Source organism: Arachis hypogaea, chromosome 12 (assembly GCF_003086295.3).
Source record: "Arachis hypogaea cultivar Tifrunner chromosome 12, arahy.Tifrunner.gnm2.J5K5, whole genome shotgun sequence".
NCBI lineage: Eukaryota > Viridiplantae > Streptophyta > Magnoliopsida > Fabales > Fabaceae > Arachis > Arachis hypogaea.
In genome coordinates this window covers 28,313,173-28,327,236 of record NC_092047.1, presented here as the reverse complement: position 1 = coordinate 28,327,236, position 14,064 = coordinate 28,313,173, and the positions used below count along the sequence as shown (strand labels likewise).

The 14,064-nt window shown below is 40.7% G+C and overlaps 2 protein-coding genes across 3 annotated transcripts; both read left to right on the top strand.

The window, feature by feature from the left end:
- The first annotated feature begins 714 nt into the window (after positions 1-714).
- On the top strand, positions 715-3,372 carry LOC112727230 (transcription factor MYB88-like). 2 transcript variants are annotated; one of them, XM_072209121.1, is made up of 10 exons: positions 726-1,021; positions 1,137-1,183; positions 1,286-1,342; positions 1,464-1,536; positions 1,747-1,802; positions 1,890-2,072; positions 2,149-2,330; positions 2,491-2,636; positions 3,011-3,145; positions 3,221-3,372. In XM_072209121.1, the coding sequence occupies exons 1-9, from the start codon at positions 953-955 to the stop codon at positions 3,104-3,106; spliced, it is 909 nt and encodes a 302-aa protein (XP_072065222.1). In that variant the 5' UTR covers positions 726-952; the 3' UTR covers positions 3,107-3,145; positions 3,221-3,372. The 2 variants fall into 2 exon arrangements, with proteins under 2 accessions (XP_025632693.2, XP_072065222.1); XM_025776908.3 differs by lacking the exons at positions 3,011-3,145; positions 3,221-3,372 and having other exon boundaries at positions 715-1,021; positions 2,149-2,316; positions 2,491-2,606.
- On the top strand, positions 3,225-4,952 carry LOC112727232 (transcription factor MYB88-like). The gene is made up of 3 exons (XM_072209131.1): positions 3,225-3,423; positions 3,556-3,704; positions 4,254-4,952. Exons 1-3 carry the CDS (start codon positions 3,225-3,227, stop codon positions 4,368-4,370), a joined length of 465 nt encoding a protein of 154 aa, XP_072065232.1. The 3' UTR covers positions 4,371-4,952.
- Positions 4,953-14,064: the final 9,112 nt, after the last annotated feature.

Genomic DNA, 14,064 nt, shown 5'->3' with positions numbered 1-14,064 from the left:
ACCATATCTTGTCATTCATATATATCCTTGTTTGATTATGTTCCTAATTGTTGCTTGAATCTTTAAGGAACATTCAACCTTAACACTGTTCATAAATTTGGTATTTGTTGATTTGATTTCGAATTAGTTTTGGTGCAATCCATAATCCTTGATTTCTAAGTTATTTGAAATCTTAAGAGTTGCGATTCGTAGTAAACTGATTATGCGATTTAGTTCTCTTGTTTCGTGTTCTGTAACTGTGTGTCCTGCTCGGATTACAATTTTTGGTTTTGTGTTTCTTTGTAAAATTGATAAAAACTGACCTTGTTTTGATAAAATGTATCAATTCTAGTAGTTTTCTTCTACAACTCTTATCTTGGAATTTCTCTTGAAAATAGTTCTATTTTGGTTCTTTTTCTGTTTGACTATGGTTGTAACAATTATTTGAATTCTGAATACGACAACCTTTGATTTTATAAAATACTTCCTTACAAAAAAATGAAAAATTTCTTTATATAATTAAAACATACTTTTATTTAAAAGTACTACTTAGTCTTTATTTATCCTTACAAGAATACTTTACTTTAGATTTTCTCATTTGAACATAATTTGATCCTTTTGCAACATTATTCGAGTTTTTATGCACATATATATATTTATTTAATTATGTATCTACGAACTCTTTAAACTTTCTAGAGGGTAATACTCCTTTTTTTATTATTATATTTTTCAGTTGAGTACCTTTTGGTAATGTCTTTTGGAAATGGAATTTATGCTTGTTATAGGTAAAGGTCAATGAAAGAGAAAGAAGAAGTGGTTCTACCTTCTTTTTTTGCCCCCTTTTTTCATTTTTTTTCATCCACAAACCATAATAGCTTTTATATTATTTTACAGAGGTGGAGCGTTTGGTTTTAGCATGCAAGTAAGAGAGCCACCTCAATAGAAAAACACCTTTGAGAGACAAATCAAAGACATGAAGAAACAGGAAGAACAGTGTAACAGAGAATCTAAGAAGGGTCACATTGTAACTTGGACTCAAGAGGTAAAAACTTATTCTCTCTATTGCATTTTTTTTATTGTTTAATGATAGTTCTTTGTCTACTTATGAATCCATTTGCATTTGAATATTGTCTTATGCTTGGTTATGTGAGTTTCAGGAAGATGATATACTGAGAGAGCAGATTGGTATCCATGGAACTGAAAAGTACTAATTCTTCCTCTCCTGGGTTACCATTGTTTTTGCTTCTTTCCTTCCTTGAAGTAACATTAAAATGGGTTCTTGTTAATGCTAAAAAACTATATGCAGTTGGGCAATTATTGCTTCTAAATTCAAGGACAAAATGACAAGACAGTGCAGAAGAAGGTGGAGATTTTGAAATGCTTATTGTGTATTTTGAATTTCCTTGATCTTCTGCTTTGTTGTTGTTGTTATTATTATTATTGTTGTTACCAATCTAATTCTTAAGTAACTAATAAAATATCAGATGGTACACTTACTTGAATTCTGATTTCAAGAAAGGTGGATGGTCACCAGAGGAAGACATGCTCTTATGTGAGGTATATCCATGCTTCCTCTCTCCAAAAGTTAGATTTTCCATTGGAGTTTAACAAGCTTACTTTATTGTATAAGATTAGGAATCTACACAACTTTAAGAACTTGGATTTCAATGAAAAAGTCTACAGAACAAGCTTGATTTGCTACTCTAGCCTATCCATATTTCAGTAAATCTGTTTTGTGGCTTTAATTTTCTGCAATTTTCTTTGCAGGCTCAAAAATTATATGGCAACAGATGGACAGAAATAGGGAAAGTGGTTTCAGGAAGGTAACAAAAGTCATTCTCCTCTTCATGCACATTCAGAATGGAAATTGTGTGAACATTCAAATCTTATTGATCATGCTTTGTATGCAGAACGGATAATGCTGTGAAAAATCGCTTCTCTATGCTCTGCAGAAAGAGGCAAAAATATGAAGCTTTAGCTAAAGAGAACAGCATTTCATCACACATCAATTCAAATAACAAGAAAATTGTTTTCCAACATGCTTATAATACAGATGCAACATCAGAATCTGCTATATCTATCAAGAAAACGAGGTAAAGTACGGTTTATGAATCCCAATACACAAATTTACAAAGAATGATGCTAAAATATTCTCCTATTGTAATGCAGGAGGGCTCATATCACGGATGATGGAGGGAAGATCAAGTTTGGAGATAGATCACATTTGCAAAATGGAACTTTGATAAATCAGCATCCAAGGACACCATTCGCAGTATTAGCTCAAAACTCACAAAACATAAACAATTTGCTAGACGAGCTTCAAATTTGCAATGCCAAGTTTAGTAGTTCTGGTAACTATCTCCAAATTGAATTTTATTAGTTACATACATAACATGATTCTCAAATTTTGAAACCTAAAGCATAAAACAAGTTGCAGTTAAGATGTTCAGCAAATGTAACTTTGGCCATCCTCCTATTCTAATATTAAACTGGTTTATTATGCCTTTGCAGCTCAAAATAATAAAACTCAAGGAACATTCCTAAAAAGGGATGACCCAAAAATAGATGCATTAATGCAACAAGCAGAGTTGCTGAGCTCACTAGCTCAAAATATTGATACAGAGGACATCGACCAAAGTCTTGAAAACACGTGGAAGGTGAACCTCCATAATCTCTTGGCCTGTATTGTTTTGATTTTGAGCATTGAGCACGTTATGTTTTTGTCATAATTGAAATATGTAGTTGGTTTCATGAGCACAGCCTCTAGTAGAGACAATATATTTCTAGTCTCTAATAAAAGTTCAGCATCAACAGAACCAAAGCAGAATCATAGAAGTCACATTTGTAGCATCAAAATGTAACTGTAAAGTACTAGGCATTTCTCTAGTCATGAAGATGGCAAGAGACATGAATCATTAAAGGAAGTTGACCTTGCCTTTAAGAAGTCTGAAGTAACTGTCATTCTTGAGCAGATATGAGAAATGCCATTACTTTGTAGAGTTCAACTGACACTACTTTGGATTGGTGCTAGGTTCTTCAAGAGTTTTTGAACCGAACCAAAGAAGCAAACAACCCAAAATGCAAGATTCAAGGTTTAAAGCTTGCTGATCTTAAAAAATATGGTTGAAGACTTGAGTAGTAATGAGGGAGGCCAGCCATGTTGGAGGTACTTTAAAGACTTTAAAAATATAATTTCTTGTATGCTTAACAAGAAGACTAATATTTTTTTAATATGATTCAGGCAAATGGATCTGTATGAAGACTCTCCAGCCAGTTCTGAATACAGTACAGGATCAACTATCCTCCCTCTCTCAGCTGGTGACATTATGGAACACTCTTCACACCGGGATATAGAAACTGAAATGAAAACCACACAAATTGAAGATAAGAAAGAAGTAGATGGATGTGAGAGAGGTGTTCTAGTTACTGCAACCCTAGATCAAGGTAACATAATTCATTATTAAGAATGAAAATTCTATCATTTTTCTAAAGTATATTACTTTTTCTCCTTCATGTATTAATACCCTTATCATTTTAATGAACCAAAATGCTAATAAGATATACATATTTCTATAGTAGATATGCTGCCGAATTCGAAAGAACAAATAAACAATGATAGCGCTGTTTCTGCCTCATCAAGAGTGGAGTTTGGTTCCCCTGTTCAAGTAACTCCGATATTCAGATCTTTGGCTACAGGGATTCCCAGCCCACAATTTTCGGAAAGTGTAAGTTACCCAAACACCTTGGGATTAAACAATTTTAAGACCAACAGAAATACTATCACAGTAATAGTAACAACTAACAAGTATTAATATACTGTTAATAACATTATATATTTGGAAACCCCACTGAACCAATGTTCCTACAATATCAATAATCAATATGAATCAGAAGCAGGACTTCGAGAAAGCTATTATATTATCCATTCCAGCAGTAACATGATAATGCAGTGCAATTTAGGTGTGGTGTTAGATCAGTGGAATCAAATCATGTTTTTACTGCAGTAAGCAGATTATAGATCCAAAGTTATCAATAAAGAATAAATTGCTACTTTCTAGTTTCTAGGTCCGTTCTGATGCAGATGAAGACATCATCCAAAACATAGGTTAACTACATAGCCATGAAGCATATTTTGTTATCTCCTCCTAATTAGTTTCATCTGTATACTTGCTATGAGCAATTAGCCAATTAGTCGTGACCCTTTTTCTTGTCATGCATTCCAATTTATCAAAGTTTGAAGCTAGACTAACCATTTGTTCTTGAACTTCTTTCAGGAAAGGAACTTCTTAAGGAAAACACTAGGAGTGGAGTCTCCATCTCTCAACCCAAGTGCTCAAGCATCACAACCGCCACCCTGCAAAAAAGCCCTACTAGACAGTTTACAATCCTAGATCCCAATATCCATAGGTTATTTTCCCCTTTCTGAATCCTTGACATCCTTCTTTGCCTAGTTTGAGAAACATTTCAATTTTATCCTGCCCTAAAACTTTGAAAGGCATACCCTTGGCAAGAATGTAATGGTATGTTCTTGCCATCTTCAACATATCTAACAATATCCTTCCCTTCACTCAAGGGTTACCTCCTAGATAATGGCACCGAAAATCAATGTGCTTTTAGAGTGTGATTCTTTGGTTTGTCTTCTTTTCACATTATTCTGGGTTTGTTTTTCTCCAATCCAGCATTTTGCCTTTTTTTATGTACAGAGCCTGGTGTGTTATCATTAGTCATCTTGCGCATAAGTATACATTGGCATATCGCCTTTCCTACTACATATAATGAACAAAAACATAAAGAGAAAAGTTGCAAAAAAAAGGGGAGAAAAGAAGTGTGTAATAGAGGATTTTCATTAATTAGTTGGAACCTAGATTCTTATTTGTTTGTTTTTGGTGTGCGTAGATTATAGAATAAATTATCTTCCCCTTTTTTTTGTTTCTGATGTACTGAAACTTAAGTATAATTGAGTGGTATTTTGGTTTTGGTGTGTGACAAATGAATTTTTGCCGGTATAGAAATTATCAAATGATCAATCGTAGTATAGTCTAGACCGACGCAAAATCCTTCATCAAACAAATCTACAATCTATATCCGAGAGTACTAGTCTCCCGAGTCGTTCTCCCTAGGAATTGCCAAAGTGTGCATCTTATTGATTTAGTAAGCCTTGTTGGAATTCTTTGAAGGTTTTAGCAAGGTAATGAGAAACAAACAATCAATTATCAAAAGACTTGGCTTAGGGTTGGCATTAGAAATTCTATCCTTATAGTCCATTCAATGTTGACAACAATTAGGCCTTGCTCCATTTAGTTATCCCCTAGGTATAGAGGGAGGTCAAATGAAAGCAATCAACTTGAGTCACAAGTCCTAGCTTCACCTTATGGGAAGCTAGCTTTAGTGCACTCCAAGCCAACTAGCAATCCCTAATTCCAAATCAATTATTGATACAACTATTCAACTTCTTCCAAGGACCAAATCCTATGCCAAGTGTGAAAATTCTACTCCATAGCTAGTGTTATCATTTTATCAAACATGTGATGAGCAATAAGGAAAGTCATAGTAAAATGAGAAGGAAAGTCAAATTGAAAGTATTGCAACACAAAGATCTAACAACAAATCTCAAAGAGTAGCAATGAAAGTCCAAAATAGAGACAAAATCCAAAATTACAAAGTTGAATTCTAGATCTATGAGAATTGATCAATTGCATCTACTACTTGAAATTGGAGAAGAAAATCTATGACATGAACAAAGTGGAGTGAGAATTGTAGTGGATCTCACCAAAAAGTCATTGAAAATTCAGAAATTAGATGAGGATGAACCCTAGTGAAGCTTGGAATCTCCCTCTTCTTCTCCCAAAAAGTGTAACTAACTCTCCTCTCTCCCCTAAAATATCTAGATCTAGAAAATGAACTAACTAAGTGTCCTTAACCCTTGTTCCTTTGGTCTTCTTAAGCTTTTCCCGCCAAGGTGTTTCTCCAAGAGTGGAATCCTTAACTGCCTCCACGCCTAAGTCACGTGACTTCTAAAAAAAATCATATTCGCAAATCGGCGCGCACGCGCAAGGTACGCGCACGCGCCGTTGAAGCGTCTTGTAATGTGCGCGGAGGCGTGATGTACGCGTGCGTGCCCATGAAGATCCTGGCTTAGCCGCTTCTCAAGCCGGCTCTTGGCTTTGGCTCCACGTTGCCCTATCCGCGCGGGCGCGCAAGGTGCGCGCACGTGCCCATGCGGAAATTCCCAAAGCTTAATCCTCATGCTTCCTTCCTTTGTACCCGTCTTCCTCCTCTCTTTCGGTCCATTCCTACTCTATATCCTGAAACCACTTAACACACAAGTCACGGCATCGAATGGCATCAAGAGAAGATTAGAAATGTATCTATTTTAGTGCGAAATAAGCATGTTTTCATTCATGAGGCGAAACTAGGAAAGGAATGCAAAATCTTGTATTTTCATATAGAAAGTGTGTGGAATCATTGATAAAACCCCTGAAATCATCACAAGATAAACCCTCAAATTGGGGTTTGTCAACCTCCCCACACTTAGATTCTAGCATGTCCTCATGCTTAGAGAAATGCGAAGAAATAAGAAGACCGAGGGATTGCAAAAGTATAAGACTCATGAAGTGCAACCTACTTATATGCATGCAACTATGACTAGTGCCATTATCCACTTGGTTGGGAGCAAATTAGCCTTCTTAGGACATATGCGAGCACATGGGATACGATGGTGGTCAAAGCATAGGACTCGCCACTTTCTAAGCGTCAAATGCAATATGCGCAACCTTGCATGAGGAATGCTCGCGAGAGCCGGGAATCAAAGGATTGAGCATCGAACCCTCGTCGGAAGTGTTTGCACTCTAATCACTCGGTGTTTGGGGTTTATTCTCTCAATTCTCCCCTAATCATGCTTTCCAAGATTTGTTTTTTCATCTAACAATCAACAATTATTCAATGCATGCATACAATTATCATGAGGTCTTTTCCTAGGTTGTAATGGGGTTAGGGTCAAGGTAGGGTCGTATATGGCTAGTGGGCTTAGGATTTGAATCTTTGATTAACTTGAGCTTTTTCCACCTAACCTATATAATGACCTATACAATTAAGTGCTAACCTAACTACCCATTCCTTACTTTTCCACATACTCATGCATTTTCTTTTCGTTTCACTATACTTATGCATTGATTCCTCTTGAGCTTCACTTTGGGGCATTTTGTCCCCTTCTCATTATTTTTTTCCTCTTTCTTTTTCTATTTTTTTTTCTTTCCTTTTCCATATTTTTTTTCCTTTTTTTTTGTTCTTTTGTTTTTCTCATTTTTTTTTCTATATACAAGAGCGTCAATGCATAAGGTTTTACATTTGATCAATACATGAGTATGTACCCAATTCCCAATATTTTCAATAATAATACAAAATACCCTCTTATTCACCCAATGTCCCAAGGTTCCCACACTTGAATGATACTCACACACACTAGCCTAAGCTAATCAATGATCCAAATAAGGACTTTTATTGTTTTCCGCTTTAAGACTTGTAATGTGCTAAATTAAGAACAAAGTGGGTTAATTGTAGGCTCAAATTTGGCTAACAAAGGAAGATAGGGGGTAAGGCCATTTGGGAGAGTGAGCTAATGAAATGATGGTCTCAATCATATAAACGCATGAATACACGAAATAATGGACATAAAGAATCAAACAAATCAAGGATCACAATCATAGAAAGAGAATAATGCACACAAGAAGGAAAAATAAGTGGTTATAAGATGTAACCACACCATTAGGATCAAATCTCACAAGCTTGTGTTCTTAACTTCAGACCCATGTTCCAAAATATAATTCTTCATGCAACTTTGGCATCAAAGCATTTAAAATTTGCAATGCCATGGTCGCCCCAGAGTGTTGGTTTCCTAAGAAAGAGTTTCATTGTTCCAACCAAGCAGGCTTATCATGCGAATGGTGCCAACTAAAACCTAATCATGCAACCTATCCTAATTTATTCAGATTTATTCAGATGTTACCTACGGAGATCGGTCGGCCGACCTCCCCACACTTAAAACTTGGCACGGTCCCCCGTGCTAGAGGTTAGGCGCACGGGGTGATTGAGCTCCGAGTGTGCCACATCTCCAATGCCATTGCTATCTCCGCTTGAAGTCGCGGTGGAGGTGGAGATATCGGGTTCCTCCATAGGCGTGGTGATTATGCTTAGAAGCCTCTTCACATGAGCATAGCGGCGTTGGTTACGCCTCTCATAACGGTCTAATTTGTTGTGAAGGTCCTCAAGGCGTTGGGCGGCCGATTTTTGTGATGTAGATGAAGTGGTAGCGTGGCCAGTTGGTGTGGCCAGTTCAATGTCCTTGGTGACTTCCGGAGGCTTGAGGCATCTCTTGGTTGGAATGATATCACCATCGACCGGTATTGAGGTTCGCCTATCTTTAGTCTCCCGATTGACGCCGGCTTTCGCAACTAATGCCGTTACTAAAGCGGGGAATGGTAGATTTCCCTTGGCATGAATGCGCCCCATGGATTGGCGGATGGCACGCGGAACGTCGACCGGTTTCTCGGTCAAGATGCACCATATCAACAAGGCAAGCTCGGCGGTGATGGATGACCCATGTGTGCTTGGGAGCACGTAGTGAGCTAGAATTTGGGCCCATGCCGTGGCTTCTTGAGTGAGGTGGCGGACATCTAAACCCTTGGGTCTTCGCTTTATGGTCCCCCGAATCCAATATGCGTCGGGTAAAGCAATGACGCGGAGGATCGCACTCCAATCGAATGCGCGGTCAACGCATGTAGCCAAGACTTCTTGGTAGGCGTCATATGCATCCGTTGACGGTTCAATCCCAAGGACTTCTCGGATGGTTCCCACTATGACCGACACTTGTTTTCGGCGCACAAATATTGATGTGAGATGAGGTGAGTGGAAGTTGGAGTAGAATTCCACCACCCATGAGAGATTGGCCTCCGTTGGTTGCCTCAAGAGGAATTTCCAATGCCTCCGGTCAATGTGTGGCATCACAATCGGACTTAGGTGAGCCGGTAAGACTAGGAGGGGTTCCGGATGGTAATTCCTTTCAATCATTCTGGAGTAAACAAGTTCGCAGTAACGGTTGGGAAACTTGTTTGAATCCTTAGGAGGGTTGTCCTTCTCTAGAACGTCAACGGGACCCTTGGTCTTCTTCAGGAGGGGCCTGGCCGTTAGTTCTTGGCGCACTTTGTTGAAAGCTGGCTTCTTGGGGCCTTTCCCGTTGTCCTTTTTGATGACCATCCTGTGGAAGCAAGAAAGGGAAAATATCAAACTCAAAGAAGTGGAGGTGCATGAGCTCTATGTAATGAAAAGTTATGCCATAAAATATGGGTATCTTTGTTACATGACAGCTGCAACATGTAACTAAGATAATGTGTGAAGAGCAAGGCAAATTATTTTCATGTAGTGCAAGGGTAGTTTAAGCATGCAAGGAAGAGGCATGAGAAGCATACACCCTTAGGGACCATAAATGGGAGGCAAGCGAAGAAAATGGGAAAGAATGGTTTGTGGAAAGTCGGGATGCACTCAAAAGTGATTGATGAGAGGCAAGGTAGTCACAATGAGTCCAAAATTCAAGTGTGCCTTTCATCGAACACTTGGTGTGCATCCTTCAAGTAGTATGTGATTGTGTGAAAATGAGAGCAATGTAACTTTCCACAATCCATTATTGATGATTATAGTGCATATTGATTGCAAGAAAATTAAGCAACACCATTCATATATTCATGTAAGTGAGTTTGAGACCTAAATGCCCATGAAGAATGGGATTGAAAGAGAGGAGAGAGCAAAGACATCCCAAGGGAGTAACTAGAGAAAGAGGGAAGAGAGAAGAAAAGAAAAGGAAGAGAGAAGCTACCTAAAAGATGGTGCAACTAGATGAATAAGAAATACAAGAGATTAATGGACTAAGAGGGGGCCTAGTATAATACCTTGTGAGATGGAGAAGGATATGGGGGAAGAAGAGAAGTGGAATGAGAATGAAGGGGTGAGTGTGCCCCCTTTTTGTTTAAAGAAGGCGTCGATCACCGGCGCGTGCGCGCGCGGTGCGCGCTCGCGCAGGGAGCGAGGTGGACTGGGGGCGCGCGCGCGCACAGTGCGCGTGCGCGTCCATGCGCTTGGGCTGGTAGCACAGGAGAGGCACAGGGGTGGCATACCTCTCTGGACGAAGTACCAGAGGTGGCTTTAGCGCTCTTTGGCGCGCGCGCGCACTGTGCGCGCGCGCGTCCTCGTGGTTGTGCCCCAGGCATGAGAGGGGCCTGGAGGGGGCTCAACTCTCTGTGAGGTGGCCCAGAGAGGAGTGCAGACTAGAAGGGCGCGTGCGCGGCTGCGGCGCGTGCGCGCGTTTCGTGCTCGCCTGGTATGGACGCGTGTGCGCCAGGTGCGCGCACGCGGCAAAGGTGCTGGGCCTGTGGCTTAGTGTAGGCTTGAGAGTGGCTTAACTCTCTGTAGGATGTACTAGGAGGGGCAGCAAGGCAATCGGCGCGGACGCGCACAGTGCGCTTGCGCGTCGATTGGCAGATTTCGCCCATGTGCGCGGACGCGCCATGCGCGCGTGCGCGTGAGCTTCCTGTGCTTCAGGCATAGCCCTGGCATGGTGTGGGCGCAACTCTCGGATAAATGTATGGAGGGCTATGATTCGCAATCCACGCGTCCGCGCACGGTGCGCGTCCGCGTAGATGATCGTTGAGTGCCAGAACGGCGCGTACGCGCCAGGTGCGCGCATGCGCAGAAGGGTGGTTTTTTCTAAATTTGCAAGTGTTTACACCACTTTTGACATTTCAAAACCCCCCCCATACAGCCACTTAAGCATTATAGCAGGGCATTTTACTTGGTAAACTATCAAGGAAGTCAACAAATGAAGGGGAGTGTCTATGTACAAACATGAAGTCAAGTGTCTATGTACAAATCTCAAAGGAAGATCTTACCATGGTGGGGTGTCTCCCACCTAGCACTTTTGTTTAACGTCCTTAAGTTGGACTTTCAGTGGCTTATGGTGTTTGTTCAAGAGTTGCATCCCTCAAGAGGAACACTTCAAATTCCTTGGCATTCTTTCTTTGCTCACCATGATACAATTTGAGACGGTGCCCGTTTACCTTGAAGATGTCCGGGTTTGATGGGTGGCGCAAGTGGTAGACTCCATAAGGTTCTACTTTCTCCACTTGGTATGGCCCATCCCACCTTGATCTAAGCTTTCCGGGTAGTAATCTCAACCTTGAATTGTAGAGAAGGACTAGGTCACCGGGTTGGAATTCTCTTCTCCTAATGTTCTTGTCATGGATGGCTTTCAACTTTTCCTTATAGAGTCTAGAGTTGTCGTAAGCTTCCAATCTCAAACATTCTAATTCCGCCAATTGAAGCTTTCTCTCTACTCCGGCTCCACCCAAGCTCATATTACACTCCTTTACGGCCAATAAGCTTTGTGTTCAATCTCCACCGGTAAGTGACATGCTTTACCATATACAAGCCGGAAGGGGCTCATGCCAATGGGTGTCTTGTAAGCCGTTCGGTAGGCCCACAGTGCATCGGGGAGTTTAATGCTCCAATCTTTCCTATTCGGCTTTACAATCCTTTCTAACACATGCTTGATTTCCCGGTTAGAGACTTCGGCTTGGCCGTTTGTCTGAGGGTGGTAAGCCGTGGCGACTTTGTGGATGATGCCATATTTTCTCATGAGGCCGTCTATTCTTTTGTTGCAAAAGTGGGATCCTTGGTCACTTATGATTGCTCTTGGAGCGCCAAAGCGACAAATGATATTGTTCCTCACAAAAGAATACATAACATTAGCGTCATTCGTTCGGGTGGGATTGCCTCCACCCATTTTGACACATAATCGACGGCTAACAAGATGTAGAGAAAGCCATTGGAATTTGGAAATGGTCCCATGAAGTCGATTCCCCATACGTCAAAGATTTCGCAAAAAAGCATATTTTGTTGGGGAATTTCGTCCTTCTTGGAAATATCTCCAAACCTAATACATTGGGGACAAGATTTGCAATAGAGAGACGCATCTTTGAGGAGAGTTGGCCACCAAAATCCGCAATCAAGGATTTTTCTTGCCGTTCTTTGGGGCCCGTAGTGACCACCTCCTTCGGAAGCATGGCAAGCGTCCAAGATTGCTTGGAATTCGGTTTGAGGTATGCACCGTCGCATTATTTGGTCCGCTCCACACCTCCACAAATAGGGATCATCCCAAATATAGTATTTGGATTCGCTTTTCAGCTTATCCTTTTTGTTTTTGTCGAGATTGGGAGGGAAAGTGTGTGAAACCAAATAGTTTGCTATTGGGGCATACCAAGGAACCACTTCCGAGATTGCATGTAAGGCGTCTAAAGGAAAGGAATCATTGATAGGAGTGGTGTCGCCTTTTGTGTGTTCGAGGCGACTTAAATGGTCCGCCACTAGGTTTTGGGAACCGCTCCTATCTTTGATTTCCAAGTCAAATTCTTGTAATAAGAGCACCCAACGAATTAATCTCGGTTTTGATTCCTTTTTTGCCAACAAGTACTTTAGTGCCGCGTGATCCGAATATACTACTACCTTGGAACCAAGAAGATAGGCTCAGAACTTGTCCAAAGCAAAAACAATAGCTAAAAGTTCCTTTTTGGTAGTAGTGTAGTTGGATTGGGCTCCGTCTAATGTTTTGGAAGCATAAGCTATGACATAGGGAATCTTACCCTCGCGTTGTGCTAACGCGGCTCCTATCGCATAGTTCGAAGCATCACACATGATTTCAAAGGGTTGAATCCAATTGGGTCCTCGTACAATAGGGGCTTGTGTCAATGCTACCTTGAGTTTGTCATATGCTTCCATACATTCCTTGCTCATCTCAAATTCGGTGTCTTTTTGTAGTAATCGAGAGAGAGGTAAGGCCACCTTGCTAAAGTCCTTGATGAATCTCCGGTAGAATCCTGCATGTCCAAGGAAAGAACGGACTTCCCTCTCGGAGGAGGGGTAAGGTAAACTGGATATGACATTTATCTTTGCCGGATCTACGGAGATGCCTTCCTTTGATACTATGTGTCCCAAAACAATGCCTTGTTTGACCATGAAATGACATTTTTCAAAATTTAAGACAAGGTTTGTTTTGGTGCATCTTTCTAAGACTTTTTCAAGGTTACCTAAGCAATGCTCAAATGACTCACCATACACACTAAAATCATCCATGAAAACTTCCATCGATTGCTCTAGAAAGTCCGCAAATAGGCTCATCATGCATCTTTGAAACGTTGCCGGTGCATTGCATAGGCCAAATGGCATACGCTTGTAAGCATACGTTCCAAAGGGGCAAGTAAATGTGGTTTTTTCTTGGTCTTCTAGAGCAATATGAATTTGGAAGTATCCGGAGTAGCCATCAAGAAAACAATAGTATGATTTACCGGCTAACCGATCAAGCATTTGATCGATAAAAGGTAGTGGAAAGTGATCTTTTCTTGTGGCCGCATTCAATCTTCGGTAGTCTATGCATACTCTCCAAGAATTCTGCACTCTTGTTGCTATAAGTTCACCACTTTCGTTTTTGATTGTTGTCACTCCGGACTTCTTTGGCACTACTTGGACCGGGCTTACCCATTCACTATCCGAGATAGGGTAGATGATGTCCGCTTCAAGTAGCTTAGTGACTTCTTTCTTTACCACCTCAAGAATGGTTGGGTTAAGTCTCCTTTGAGGTTGTCGGACCGGTCTTGCTCCTTCTTCAAGAAATATGCGGTGCTCGCATACTTGGGGGCTTATTCCCACTAGATCCGCCAAACTCCACCCAATTGCCCTTTTGTTTTTTCTCAATACATTCAGCAATTTTTCTTCTTGTTGAGGAGTTAACTCTTGTGCAATTATCACGGGTAGCTTTTGGGCTTCATCAAGGTATGAATACCTTAAGTGAGGTGGTAGTGGCTTCAATTCCATCTTCTTGTCATTCCTTGAAGTTTGAGTCTCCGGATGGCTTGTATGATGTGTGGTATTTAGTTCGCTTGACTCTTCATTTGCTTCTTTGACCATGCACTTCTCATCTAATCTTGCAAGATGCACTTTGGCTACTATGTTATCGATTGGGTCACACCGAAATAGAGAGTGGTT